The sequence below is a fragment of the Triturus cristatus genome, chromosome 3_2 (genome assembly GCF_964204655.1).
Source record: "Triturus cristatus chromosome 3_2, aTriCri1.1, whole genome shotgun sequence".
NCBI classification, from domain to species: Eukaryota; Metazoa; Chordata; class Amphibia; order Caudata; family Salamandridae; genus Triturus; species Triturus cristatus.
The window spans coordinates 1,159,975,178-1,159,989,695 of record NC_140584.1 but is presented as its reverse complement, the minus strand read 5'-3'; the positions used below and the strand labels follow the sequence as shown (position 1 = coordinate 1,159,989,695).

Genomic DNA, 14,518 nt, shown 5'->3' with positions numbered 1-14,518 from the left:
CCTAGTGCTATGTCCCCTGCTGCTCAGCCAGAGTGACTGTGATGTAATTAGTGTGCTGATGTGAGCCTGGTTGAGTGAATGTCAGTTGGAGTGCGTGGGCGCTTACTTTCCCTGTAACCTGTGACTACTCCCTTGAGAATAAATGTATCCTGCTTTACCTGTACTCCTGGCTATCCTGCATGGTTATTTACCACAAGTGGACTATACCACGAGATCTTCCAGCCCTGCTTTTTGTTTTGTGTTCTGCTACTTGAAATTTAATTTTATCATAAGTAGCACAAGAATCACAACCACCTAAAAAGAAGAAAAGAGGATGGGGAGGGGGAGGGGGCATGGGGAATGGGGGGGAGGAGGGCATTACTCCCTACACCGATACGAGGCAACTAGTGATGTCTGCAAATAGGGTGACCAACCATCCGTAAATTTCACGGACCGTCCGTAATTTCGTCCGTCTGTCCGTTGTGCGTGAAGGATTCTTTAACGGACGCCATTTGTCCGTAATTTTAACCGGGCACCGGTCGCACCACCTTAAAGCCGGCACAGCTTCCACCCACCTTCCTTCTTGACTCCGATGCTGTTGAGGTCGGGTGTAATAGACTCCGATGCAGTACCAAAGCTCAGATACCCAGCAGCCTTGGAATATTATCTTCACATAGCAGACCTTATTGTTACTCAATTATTTTCAAATGGACCAACCTTCGGGAGGATGGAGGCTAGAGATGACTTTTCCATGATTCAAACTCCTAACCTGCCAAAACCGCTTTGAACAGGTGATAAACATTCAATACATTAAGCCACGCCTCCGACTTTAAACTGCAAGCTTCTATGCTACCCTTTCAGATATGCCCCTTGGACTTCTTTATCTTTAAATCGTACCCGGCATGTCCTCCTCCTACTATAGTGGGGCCCTTCACCCTACCAGACAGGCCTGCTTGCAGGATTGGAAAAGTAATATTTTAATGTGTTTGTGTTTTCTTGGAGACACACAGTAGCTTAAACAAAGAAACAGTCGCTTTGATTTAAGCTGCTACTAGCTCTCCTGTGGGGCATATATGTTAGAATTTACATATAAATGTGACTATTCGACAATTGAGGAGCGTGCTGCAATATTTTTTAAACTCTAAAAAATGAGTATTACACCCAGAGCAGACGCTAAGCATGGGCTGTGTGGGCAGCTGCCCAGGGCCCCATTGTCAGCCCTCCTACTTGGGGCCCCGCACCAGTGCACAGTCAGACTATGGCATGAAAGGAGACACCATGCAAAGTGCACCACCTTAGGAGGCCCCCTTCCCCTGGCCCTCACTGCTATGCTGCAGCAAGGGGAACCTGAGGGGAGGGGGCCAACCCATTCCCACTTGCAAAAGGCACATTCCTCATGTTTGTCCAGCAATTAGGCCTCCACGCCCCCCCCCCCACCCATGCAGAGGCACAGCGGGATGGCAACCCTCACACCTTCAGCCCTTGATGAGCTGTTAATAGGTACTTGTAGGTGACTGAGAGTCAGGGGCTGCAGCTTCAGGAGCAGGGGCATCTATTCAGATGCAAACAGCCCTGAATGCCTCATGTCTCTGCAATTTTAGAGGGGCCTCACACATTCCCTTTCTGCCCTGGGCCCAAAAATCATAGAACCAGCACTGATTACACCGAGGCAGCACGTGGTTCTCTTCACAGAGCAGAGCTTAATTACTGTCACTAAATTGTAAGCAAACCTGGGTTCTCCAAACATGCAGTCTATAATGTAATAAAATAAAGAAATGGCACAATCCCACCCACACTGATTAGCCAAATATAGAGGACAATCAGTTAAATCAGTTCTCTTGGAGTATCTCCTTTAAGTACTGAACATCACAGTGGGGGATGGCAAAACTAACATTTTGGAAAGAGAGCCTGTCTTCTCGTTGTCTTGTCTAGGAGGGGGTCCGGAGCCCTAGCCCACCCTGGAAGAGACAAAGATGATACTAGAATACTGCATGCCCAGCCCTGTGCCCACCCTGGGTGGTTCCTGTGCCCATGTGATGGATCCTGTCCCCCCCCCCCGTGATGGCTCCTGCCCCCCCAGTGATGGCTCCTCTCCCCCCATGTGGTGGCTCCTGTCCCCGCCGCCTGTGATGGCTCCTGTCTCCCCTCCCCCCGTGGTGGATCCTGTCTCCGCCGTGGGTGGCTTCTGTCCCAGTCCTGGGATGGCTCCTGCAGCGAGGGTGAAGTTCTTGATGGGCCTCTTCTGTCTGCAACTCTGCAGATAAAGGCTCAGCTCAAAATTAATATGAAAAGGTGGGCGAGTGAGTAAGTGAAGGGATGGGTGGATGGCTGGATGGATTAGTGAATGGATAAATGAAAGAGTGAATAGATCGATAATGAGAGAGGATGGATGGATTGATGAGTGAATGGAAGGATGGATGAGAGAAAAGGTAAATAGCTGGATGTATGGGTGGAAGGGTAGCTGGATGGGTAAGAGGGTGGATGGATGAGTGAAAGGATGGATGAGTGAAAGGATGGATGAGTGAAAAGGTGGATTATGAGTGAGTGAGTGGGTGGGTGGGTGAATGAAATGATGGATGGATTGATGAATTGATAAGTGCAAGGGTGAATGGGTGGACGGATGAGTGAAAGGGTGGATGTAAGGATGGATGAGTGAGTGAAAGGCAGGGTAGATGGACAAAAGGATGAATAGATGAGTGAAGGAGTGAAAGGATAGATGGATGGGAGAAAAGATGGATGACTGATAGGGTCAATGGATGGATTCATGAGTGGATGAGTAGATGGATGGGTGGGTGGAAGGATGGCTAAGTGAAAGGGTCGATGGAGGGAGAAAGGGAGGATGGATGGATGACTGAAAGGGTGAATGGGTGGAAGGATGAGTGACTGGATGGATGGATGAGTAAGTGAAAGGATGGCTGGATGGGTGAGAGGGTAAATGGCTGGATGGATGGATGAATGGATGGATGGGTAGAAGAGTGGATGGATGAGTGTACAGATGGATAGGGTGAAAGGGTGGATGGATGGATAATGGATGGATGAGTGAAATGATAGATGGAAGGATACATGATGGATAGGTTTGCAAATGGTTGAATATGTTTGGATATGGCTGGGCTTACATTTATACTATTGCGCGACCTCCTCTGATGTGTCTGTAAAACATACCTTATTTCCTGAAGTTTTGGCCTGAATTGTGACCTCCTGTCCTGAAGTTGTGTCCTGAATTTTGACCCTTCGTCCTGAATTTTAACACTCACCGTCCTGAATTTGCACCAATGCCAGTTGGTCACCCTATCTGCAAAGTGACGTAAATTCACAAATATTTTAGGCGGCTGCATCAACCGGCTGACACTAAGGGAGAGCACATTTCTAATGTTGCGTGATTCACTACATTAAAAATTAATGAATAGAAAAATACATATGATGAAAACAATAATGCAGTGTCAATGTAATCAAAACATGTACAAAATGCACGTAAAGCGTTCTAAGTATATATATTGTTTTACATTTAACTAATGTGAAAGAGAAACAAAAGCTACCGTGCCAAAAAAAAGTATAATACTGCCACTCAGTGGGAATTTTGAGTACTGTAGTATATTTTTTTTTGTGTGAACATTCACAAAAGATATTGCGTATCTAAGTAGAATCATCTGCGGGAGAAAAATCTCGTAGCAAAATCTAATTTTAAATATAATATATGGAATGAGATTTGAATTGAATTTAAGTTAGTAAGGCATCCTTACGAATGTAGGGATCCTGACAGATTTTGTTGCAGCTTTCACAAACTTAGGATCGGGGTGAAATTCTGGGGTTCCTTAATTGGAAACCTTCAAACATAGGCGAACGTCCATGTATTTGTAAGTTGTCGGGATACCTCTTACAAGTAGTTCCCATTCTCTCTAAGAGGAGAAGTAAGTTCTGTGTGAACGGGAAGGGAGCCCCTCCATTAGTTAATGTGGGTGCAGGGTAAGGTGTTTGTACCGCACTTAAACAATTAAGTTAACTGTGCATAGACACATTTGCTTCAAAGTTATCGTTGTGGGCATTTCCACCTGTTGAAAATGTGTATGAGTAAATTGTATGCATTTGAGTACTCTAGGAAAACTAGGCAGAAGTGAGTTTTCAGTCGACATGTGCGCGGCTTTCTTCGGCGCGGGGGCACTGTAGTATTACAGAGGAGGGCTCGGATGATTCGCGTGGTGCCCACTTTACCTCTGCACCAACTCAGTAGTGTGGATGCGGGTTCAGAGGCAAAGAGGCCTTCGGGAAGCGCACTGACTGTACATCACAAAAAGTTAACACACAGCTAATGCATCCCATGGGGGCAACCCTGGGGAAGGGAGGACCTAAGGATCCCAACCCCCCAGGTTCTTGGGTCCTTCTTAAGTTGGTCCAGATATCCGAGTCATGCACAAAGCAAGAGAAATGTGCTTACAGAAGACAGTCATCTGCTGTATGACATTAAAACTGACCCTGTCTTCATGCCCCTAAATACATAAATGCCAAAAACATGTATTGGTTTAAGAACAATGAGTGTTAAAAACGTTAAGGCTATGCATGTCAGTGATTTAGTTTCTCGTTTATTTCAAGTTTTACTTCATCTTGTCTTCCTCAAGAGCTATCTATTTAATCATGTTGTGTTTTGTTCTGTATTTATTCCCTGCACACTTTGAGCTGTGGAGGTGTTTACGAGGGGCTTTGACTGAGAGCTCTGACGCTGAAGCCAAAGCAGGGGGCCTGTCAAAGGTTGGCCCCTCTGCAGAGCACGCAGAACAATGGTCATGTATTCCACGTGTAATTGCAGTTTTGGGAAAATGTGTGTGAAAGTGACGCACAGATGGCAAAATATTTACAGGGAAAAAGAAAAAGTAAATTGCTTAAATGTGAGTGAGTGCAGTGTATGCTTGGAAGAGGTGAGGTGAGGGAGAAGCAAGGAAGTGCATTCGGGGAAGAGGGAAAAGAGGTTGCTGAAGAGGAAAGAGGCGGTCGAAGATGTGCAGATGGATGGGATGTGCAGTGAAAAATGACATATATATCTATCATAAAGCGCATATAACTGAATGCCAAAATTCTTTCCACAGGCCTCAATACTATTGGAATTTTAGAATTAAACGTTTTGAAGGTGAATTGTTTATAAGAAATCCTTGTTGTTACTCATTTATGTTAAACAGCTAACAACCTTTGACAAAGCCAATTACACTGACAGGTTTTAGGTGTAGGTCAGTTGTTGTGTTATTTATCTGGGTGCAATTACATCTCGGAGAGAAACTGAAATACTGGTCGGGTAGCACACTATGGGAATCACAGAAATGTATTTTACATGTTCCCTTTTAGAGAGTCAACACATTTTTCATACTACTTAAAGTCCTGTCTTCACATATTTCTATTTGACTGCTTGCAATCAGAAGCTGTGGGTCCTTCCCGAAGCCTGCTTAGAGAATTTCTTCCAAAGTTGATGCTGCATGCAGTGCCAGGCACTGCGCAAGAACGCACTTTAAAAGGCTGAAGTTGTTGCGTTGTACAATTTGCACATTACAGTAACTGTTGAACATATTAATGCAGTAAGATCTAGGGCAGTTTTTTTATGTGTTTAATATTTCAAAACCATACGTTCCCACTGCTTTATAAGCCTTGCTTTATCACTAAATTAATTTGCTTTAAAATGATCCATTTGCCAACCTTTTTTTAAATTTGTTGCTCCAGAGGAGGATCCGGTCTAGGCCCCTCATTTGTCTGTTAATCGTGCCCGCGTCGCTCACTACATAAAAGTCCTACCAAACGTGTACGCCCTACCACTTTCAAATGTCACCAGCCGCCACTGCTGTTCACACTATACTTACTCCACACACCTCTGTATTTCATATCTTTATCTTCATTATTCATTCTCTTCTCACTATGAAGCAAAATATATTAATGTAAACTGTTTACTAATGATTTAGGGATTGTTTTTTACTCTATTACTAAATTATATATGGGATAATGTGCCCCCTGCTGTACATGATAAAGATATTAAAAGTCACAGAGGAATTCCATAACAATATAGAGGAACAAGGTCAAAGAGAGAGTCTCTCTATAAGGTCATGGAACTCCAAGGAGACTTGAATAGCCTTATCATGTACGGCAGGGGGTAGTTTGTTCCTTATAATATACACCATCACCTTCCCTACAAATCACCTAAATGCTTGGTAAGTAGCTCTTTAATATGAAATAGAGAACATGTTTGCAAACCTGAAGTTTTAAAACAGAGGGGTATATTTATGAAATAGCAGTGGACTGCAACGTAGCAAGTCACCTTGCAGCACTGTACTGCATCAATAGGAAAGGCAGGAATATGCCATATTTAAAGCATACAGTGCGTTCCTGACTTTTCCCTCTTCGCTGGCACACAAACAAAGGGGAGCCTAGCGCCAACGCAGGAACTTTTGTACCATGGTGTAAGGGTCCCTCTGTTATATGCAGGATTGTTTTTGTGAAGGAAGAGCCACCTTCCTGCACAAAAACAATCCTGAGAGGCATATTCCTGTATCTATATGTGCTGCAGAACGCTGGGAAACAGAGAAAGAGGAAGGAACAGAGAGAAATAAAGATATTTTTCCTTGTTACGCCTCTCCTGGGAAGGTATATCTTTTTGACACATTCCCAGGTTTACAAGGTCTTATAAATCTGGGAATGCTTTTAAAACCATGGGAGTTTTGTGGGAACACCCACGCAATGACCATGGATCGCCTTGCCATGGTAGAATAAAGTAATGCAGCGATTTGCGGCGCATTGCGTTTCTCCAGATATTTGGAGCCACTCAAAGCTAGCAAAGTGGCTTTGTGTGGCTTCAAAAATATGACTTAAGTTTTGTGTCGCTCTCGCACCTCATTGCATTGTGCAAGAACGACACAAACCAGGTCATAAATATGGCCTAGAATCTCTAGTGCAAAATTAAACACATGAAAAATGGAGTTAGATATTTGTTGTAAAAAGATATTAGAAGCTGTTTAATACAAGTCCGTTTTCTTAAGAAAGGAAGAATAGCTCGAAATGTGTGGAGGCATGCGCAAAGATTCTAACTTTTCTATAATTAACTAAAGAGTGCAAAAAATAAACCTTGTTGCCAAAAATATCTCCTTTCTACTTGTCATTGTACAGCTAGAAAAACAGAACCGGAGAAAGAAAAGCTGCATTTCGTTTTCGTTGTTTAAATAGGTGTTTCAATGTTGCTCCTTAATCTGGCCTACCTTTCCCCTCGTCTGCTGGCCCTGGCAGAAGGTTTTGTGATGTCAGAACTCAACTGTAATAAATTTTAACAGTTGAGCAACTAAGTCAGTTATTTATTACTGGCAACATAGAGTATCACAAGTTGCCAATTATAAAGAAATTAGTCACTCTTCTTATGCAGGGATTGTAGAATCCCATGTAATATATTCATGTTAAATGTTCTTGATGCTTTGGTTGAAGTGATGATGAAACTGATTAAATTTTGATATGGTTGAGGTATCGAAGTGACTGCAAGGAGGGAAAGGCAGCAAAGAAATATGGCAACATCGCAGTGCAGAACACACATGATGCAGCTTGGAACTGAGTACACACGTCTTATTTACGTTTATATACATCACTCCCCACTCTGATGTCCTCTTTTCAAATGTATCTAGTGTGCAGCCGGAGTCCCCCACACTAGCTTTAATTCCAGTTGTGCCTTAATTTAACATAAGATTCTAAATGGTTATTTATCATCTCATGACTGAGGTGTCAGAGGAATAAAGTTCACGAGATAGGGCTCTTGAGAGAGAACCCTCCTTTTCATTAAATGCTCAATTGGCAATTGATGTCATTGTCATGGTGTTGTTTCTTCACACTTTGCGTTGGCGCCACCAGCAGCTATTGTGATGTCAAATCGCAACTGTAGTAAACTATTGGGAGCCACCTCTGACATCACAACTAGTTTATAAAAAGTTATAGGCAGGCGTAATGCCAGAACTAGACTGCTACAAGGACATTAAGGTGATGAGATAATGGGTATATTTCAGTGGTCGGTGCACCATATTAATTATATTAGCTGATTGTATATGTACATATGAATGTATAGCATATTTATATAATGCAAACCAAACTGAATGGCAGTGCTGTCAATTGTGCTCTGCACACAAGCTGAATGATCTGTAGTGCTTCATTCCCAGTAATAGGTGATATCAGATCATTGCCATTTCATTTATGTTTGAGTGCAGATAAGGACTGAGGCCCTCATTTATGAAAAGTGACGCATCGCTGGGCAAAAACAGCGATGCATCAATTTCATAGCACCATCCTTACGACACCATTTACAATACGGCATGCCATGGAGCAAGGATTTACAGATACGTCAGGAATTCTGATGTATCTAGTGATGCAAAAATGACGCATTGCTGGAGTGTGTCGGAAAACTGACACAACTCCAGCAATGCGTCGACCATGGGCGAGTCCCATGTGAAAAAGACCTGCATCAATCCTTGGTGCTGCTTGAAGCAGGAATAAGGATTTTGACGCAGTCAAGTTGTAGCTGTGGCAGAATCTTAAGTCTTGTTGCCCACACCCTATAGCTAAACCTAAACATTTGAGATAGGAGCACAGGCTCGCTAAAACTAAAAACAAAAACCTATCAAATGGTCTGCCATGTTAGTGGAAATAAAGACCCGGCACTACCCTCACATATAACTAAATCCAGGGCAGGTCGACGGGACTTTAATGTTATCATTCTGAGAAGGATGAGAGGCTGAGATAGTCCACTTGCACTTTGGTCATGTGGTCTGCACATCAACACACTGGTGTGTGCAGCCATGGACAACCAATTGGCAGACTTTGTTTCTTCAATGCTTTGATGATTATTAAACAATACCGCAGTTTTTCAATACATTGTGCTTTCATGAACCCATGTGCTGTTCGTGCAACAAAATATTTTTCGTGTAAAATTTCGTGTGTCCAGAGTTCTTCAGTGAGAGATTCACTGGACACATGCGCACCACAAAGCGCTGAACGCCATCTTGTAAGTGATTGCCACTGACTCCTGTCTCCTCTTGTCTCCTTCCTCTTCTACAGCCAGAAGATCTGGACAAGCCGAAAGCACATGTCTTCAAGGTGAAGAACTTCAAGAAGGTGAAGCTATGCAGCATCTGTAAACAGGTCATCGCCCGGGAGGGCAGCATCTGCAAAGGTGAGTCTGTGGGTGACATACACGTCAGCGAGTATGTGCCTCCATAATCACAACTGTTACAGTGACAAACCTTGGCATGGACAAAACTGGGCAGATTTAGTCTTCTGACTCCAGTCCTAGAAAAGTGGCCCTTGGAGGCCTCTCTAGGTCTTGGCACTCAAGGTCATGCTCATGTCGATGTGAAGTTGTGAAGCTTGACCTGTCAGAACTTCAGAAGGGGATGAGTGTAAAGCTAGTAAAAGTCTCAGCCACTGGCACTTGTTCGGGCCATATTCCACACCATGTTTTATATTCCTCTGCGTCACTCCAGGAAAGGACAGAGCATAAGGAAACAAGGTGTGGTCATGTCCCAATAGAATCAGTCCTCCGCAACTTCTAGGGCAGATTCCCTCAAAATGGTAACAGAACCCAGACTGGTTGTGCCTTGTTGGGCTTCATCAGTGAGGTACAGCTTGTGTCCTCTGGCACAACAAGTGTGTGGCCTATATCTGGGGATGTCTGTTGCCAGCAGCGGCCGGCACTGCTTGCGGGTGGGGGGGCGGGTGCCAGGGGTCGCGTGGGGTATTTCACGGGAGGTTCGGGGGGAGGATTAAAAAAATAATTAATTAAACTTACCTTCCCGCCGGGTCCCGTGTCTTTTCGGCTCCAGCTCTCCTGCCTCCAACAGGAACAGGAAGCAGCAGCCAGGCTCCCTCCTCTAAGCCAATCACAATGCTGCAGGCAACGTTGTGATTGGTCGGGACGCTGCACAGCTAGGGGCTAATGGGGTGGCCATGTTCTGCAAAGCAGCCTGCAAGGACAAGGGCAGAGTGCGCATTACTGGTTTGGGCGGCTTGAGAGAACCGAACAAATAGTCTTTGCACACTCAGGAGTGGGCAAACCACTCCTCCCTTACCCGGCTCAAAAAGCAGAGCAGCCCTGCCCACCCGCCCGCAAGGCGCAAAGGAAACATAAAATGGTAATAACTTTTAGTTATTACCATTTTATGTTTTGGCTTTCTCACACTGCGAGAAAGCAGTGGGGTGACGCTCCTCCACCCTAGTGGAGTAGCCGCTCCTGATTTCCAACTAAGGCATCCCACTGAAATGCAAATGCATCCCACTGAAATGCAAAAAGCATCCCACTGAAATGCAAAAAGCATCCCACTGAAATGCAAAAAGCATCCAGCTGAAATGCAAAAAGCATCCCACTGAAATACAAAAGCATCACACTGAAATACAAAAGCATCACACTGAAATACTAAAAGCGCCACACTGAAATACAAAAAGCATCACACTGAAATACAAGAGGTATGAGTGAAATGCTCTCCAAAAAGTTCACTAGCTTCACCAAGTTCAAAGTTAACTAAGGTATTTTAAAGCAGAAAGAAAGGGGCTCTGCACTGCAGCAGGAACTTTCCAGCTGCCCCAGAGGGCTGAGAGAGGCAGCTGTGTTCCTTCAACTTTCCCTTAAACTGCAAGTCCCAAAGATGATAAAGCTACTACTGTGATAGTAGAGCCCCTTCTACCGAGAACAGAATCCCCTACCACTTACTCAAGAGTCCCCTGCCACTCACTCCAGAGTCTCCTACCACTGATTCCAGAGTCTCTTGCCCCTCACTCCAGAGTCCCCTGCCACTGACTCCAGAGTCCCCTGTCACTCACTCCATAGTCTCCTACCACTGATTCCAGAGTCTCTTGCCCCTCACTCCAGAGTCCCCGGCCACTGGCTCCAGAGTCCTCTGCCGCTCACTCCAGAGTCCCCTGCCTCTGACTCCAGAGTCCCCTGCCTCTGAATCCAGAGTCCCCTGCCACTCACTCCAGAGTCCTCTGCCACAGAGTCCTCTGCCACTCACTCCAGAGTCCTCTGCCACTCACTCCAGAGTCTCTGTGCCACTCACTCCAGAGTTCTTTGCCACTCACTCCAGAATCATCTGCCACTCACTCCAGAGTCCCCTGCCACTAATTCCATAGACCTCTGCCACTTACTCCAGCAGTCCCTGTCACTGACTCCAGAGTCACTTGCCACTCAATACATAGTCTCCTACCACTGATTCCAGAGTCTCTTGCCCCTTACTCCAGAGTCCCCTGCCACTCACTCCAGAGTCCCCTGCCACTCACTCATGAGTCCTCTGCTACTCACTCCAGAGTCCCATGTCTCTGTCTCCAGAGTCCCCTGCCTCTGAATCCAGAGTCCCCTGCCACTCACTCCAGAGTCATCTGCCACTCACTCCAGAGTCCTCTACCACTCATTCCAGAGTCCCCTGTCACTCATTCCAGAGTCCCCTGCCATGCATTACAGAGTCCCCTACCACTGACTCCAGGGACCCTGTCACTCACTCCAAAATCCAGTGCCACTTACTCCAGAGTCCCTTGCCATTGACTCCAGAGATCCTGCCACTCACTCCAAAATCCCCTGTCACTCACTCCAAAGTCCCCTACCACTGACTCCAGAGCCTCCTACCACTTACTCCAGATATCCCTGTCACCCACTCTAGAGTTCCCTGCCACTCACCCCAGAGTCCTCTGCCACTCACTCCAGAGTCCCCTGTCCCTCCCTCCAGACCCCCAGAGTCCTCAGATTGTAATATAAATGTCCCTCTCCACTGGTAAAACAGCCTCCTGAGACTGGTACGCTTACTACCTAGAAGCTCAACCTGTTCCTAGACTTTGGAGACAAAAGGTGATATTGGTCTTGACACTTATTTAAACAAATAATCTCTGGTTACAGTTGTTCCTTGTAATAAGTTTAGATTGGATGCCTGGACTCCAATTATCCATACAGCATTCTAGACAAGTGCTATAGGCAAGCATAGAAATTGCTGAAAACTGAATCTGTGATGGACGACATGCAGCAATTTATTTTTTTGGTTTTTTAATCTCTCATGCAATAGGCTTGGGGCTCAGTGGCAGATCCCATAACAAGCTTGGAATAGCGAAGTTTTCTGAGTTTCTGCTCTGATGCTGCATTCCTGGCTGCTAGGAGCACAATAACAGTACATAGCTGCTGCCTGTAAAGTATGTGAGAGGTGCATAAGATATCCTAATTGAGCAAGTTCAAAGTTGGGACCCAGTCCATGTTATTCAGGGAAAACTAGGTCTTGGGTGGTAACATATTTGTATATATGTTTTATATATTAAATTAACCTAGACATTGATAACTTGTAATATTTGTATATAGATGTAAAGTATCCCATGCATGACATTGCGATCTTATTTTTAAATATGTGTCCTTTTGTAGCCAATGTATTTATTCCGGTAAAGGAAATAGGTCAATAAAGGAATCTCTTTATCAAAAAAGATGGCAATTTACTTCGAAAAAGGCAGCAGGAAAGTGGCTTTTCAGTGAGAAAAGAAAATGGGAAAACCACCAGAATTGGTGGGGGATGTAGTGGTAAAGGGTTTCACCTTGAGAAAAAATAATTTCTCCATGTAGAACTGTGCCACTATGCAAAGAAGATGGCATTTCACCAGGCAAAATTATGCAAAAAGTAACATTAATCATGCTGAATTACTTCCACATTGTTGGAAATGGGATGTGTTTTCTGGCGTATGTTAGGAAAATATGCAACTTTGTTTTAGACATAATGGTAGAAACTCAGAATTCTAAAAAATAAGTAAATCTAAAATGTACTCATTTTTTGAGAATTGGGCCCTCGGGGGCTGAATGCCATTAATAGACCCATCACCCCTCTCTGGCTCAGACACACATACGACCATTGTCCAATTCAATTTCGTCAACTAAGTTAATTTTCACTTCCCAGTCACCCTCTAGGGCCATGTGCTGAGGAGAAGCTCTTAAGATAACCGAAATCAATATTTCCCTCCTCAGACTGTGTGACAGATCAATTGTGTGATTGAGATCCTATAAAAGACATTTTAAAAAGCTTGTACTATGAAGTCAAAATAAAAATGAATCTAAAATAGCACCGATCTCTTTCTTTGGGCAAGAAGGAACCATGATTCTTAAAAGCAGATAGATTGTATTTTCTCTTCTAAGTAGTTGGCTAAAAATGTATCCTTTACGGTTGTTTGGGTTTACGTTCCCAGTCTGAGACTCCCTAAAAGACTGTTGGTAATTTTAGATAAGAGAAAAAAAAGAACATGAGTTCCCTTAATTCAAGTGAATTGAATACTGTCAAAGGTAAGTGATTCTAAAATATGTGTGTCTACCTGTACTAATTTGTGGGCAATTTCCGAAACCGTCATAATATTGGAAAAGTTTAAAAAAGAAAACATTTCCAAGAATAATCTCACACAATTCATTTTTCCTTTGGATATTTCACCCACGAGAAACATTATAGCCTGCCGTAGCGGCAGTGGCGGTTCCTACTAAAGGGCGTAGAAGGGTCGCCCTGCCTGCTGCAATCACAGCAGTCACATCATGTAAATAATGGTCATAACTCATTACTATCACAGTCAGTGCAGGCGGCAGCACATCATCTCTGTTCTAGTGTCGGAGTGTTTGTGGCGGGGCTGATGGCAGCAGCAGGATAACTAACTGAAGCTGCCAATGTGGAGTGCGCATGTTGGATTATACGGCTGTCTTGCAACGGCCAGCCCGGCATGCACACTTCAGACCGCACCAATCCACTGGTGTTAAAGTGCCCGGTATTGCAGGCACAGGCCTAGGCTCAAAAGGAGCGCAGGGTAAGACTGCTCAAAGCAATCCTGGTGCTTCTCTCATGCCGAAAACAGCATGAGAGCAACGCCAGGATTGGTTAGGTTGGCTGTTGGAAGGCAACCGTTTCTGCCTTCCTTTCAGTGCAACCCCCTTCTTAGCTCAGGGAGACAGCGCGTGGCCCAGTGCCCTACTCAGGAAGAGTTCGATGACCGGCGGGTGCAAGGAGGCCCCTGCATCCTAATGTCTGTGTTTTCTTAACATTTAATAGGCAACTTTTATGGAACCATCAGCATCACCATAACAGGGCCTCGGGTGCCTGCTGGGATGATAAGCAAAGTGCCACTCGATATGCACAGCAGGGAAGGGGGGAGCTTTTAAAACACCACTGTGTATGTTTGGAACATGTAAGGGCATAAATGGGTGAGTCGCCCCTGTCCTCTCTGGACTCCCGGCCCAGCTCAACAATGCCCCTAGCACTTGTACTGTGGTGCAATTCATTCAGTAGAAAGAGCACAAGGCTACAACTCCCAGAATGCATTAGGTTATTAGTTTATTAACTGAATGCCCAAGGCTAGAAATGTTGCATCTCCTAAACCATGGTCGTGAAGCCAGCATGCGATTATTTTTACGACCACAAAGTTCATTTATATAAACCAGGCTGCATCCAGGCGTGCTCTCCTCACATGGGGGTAGACACCACCTCTTGCTGGCACTGCCAGCTCCCCTAACACGAGCTGCAAGCATGTATAATGCTCTTCATGGAGT

The 14,518-nt window shown here is 44.7% G+C and overlaps 1 protein-coding gene across 10 annotated transcripts in view; it reads left to right on the top strand.

The window, feature by feature from the left end:
• The window catches only part of TNS1 (tensin 1), a 1,878,049-nt gene that overhangs the window by 946,089 nt on the left and 917,442 nt on the right, over positions 1 to 14,518 (top strand). For all 10 annotated transcript variants that reach the window (XM_085649989.1, XM_085649997.1, XM_085649992.1 and 7 more), the window contains exon 2: positions 9,037 to 9,151. In XM_085649989.1, the coding sequence (XP_085506115.1) occupies positions 9,037 to 9,151 (115 nt within the window). The remainder of the gene's footprint in view (positions 1 to 9,036; positions 9,152 to 14,518) is intronic.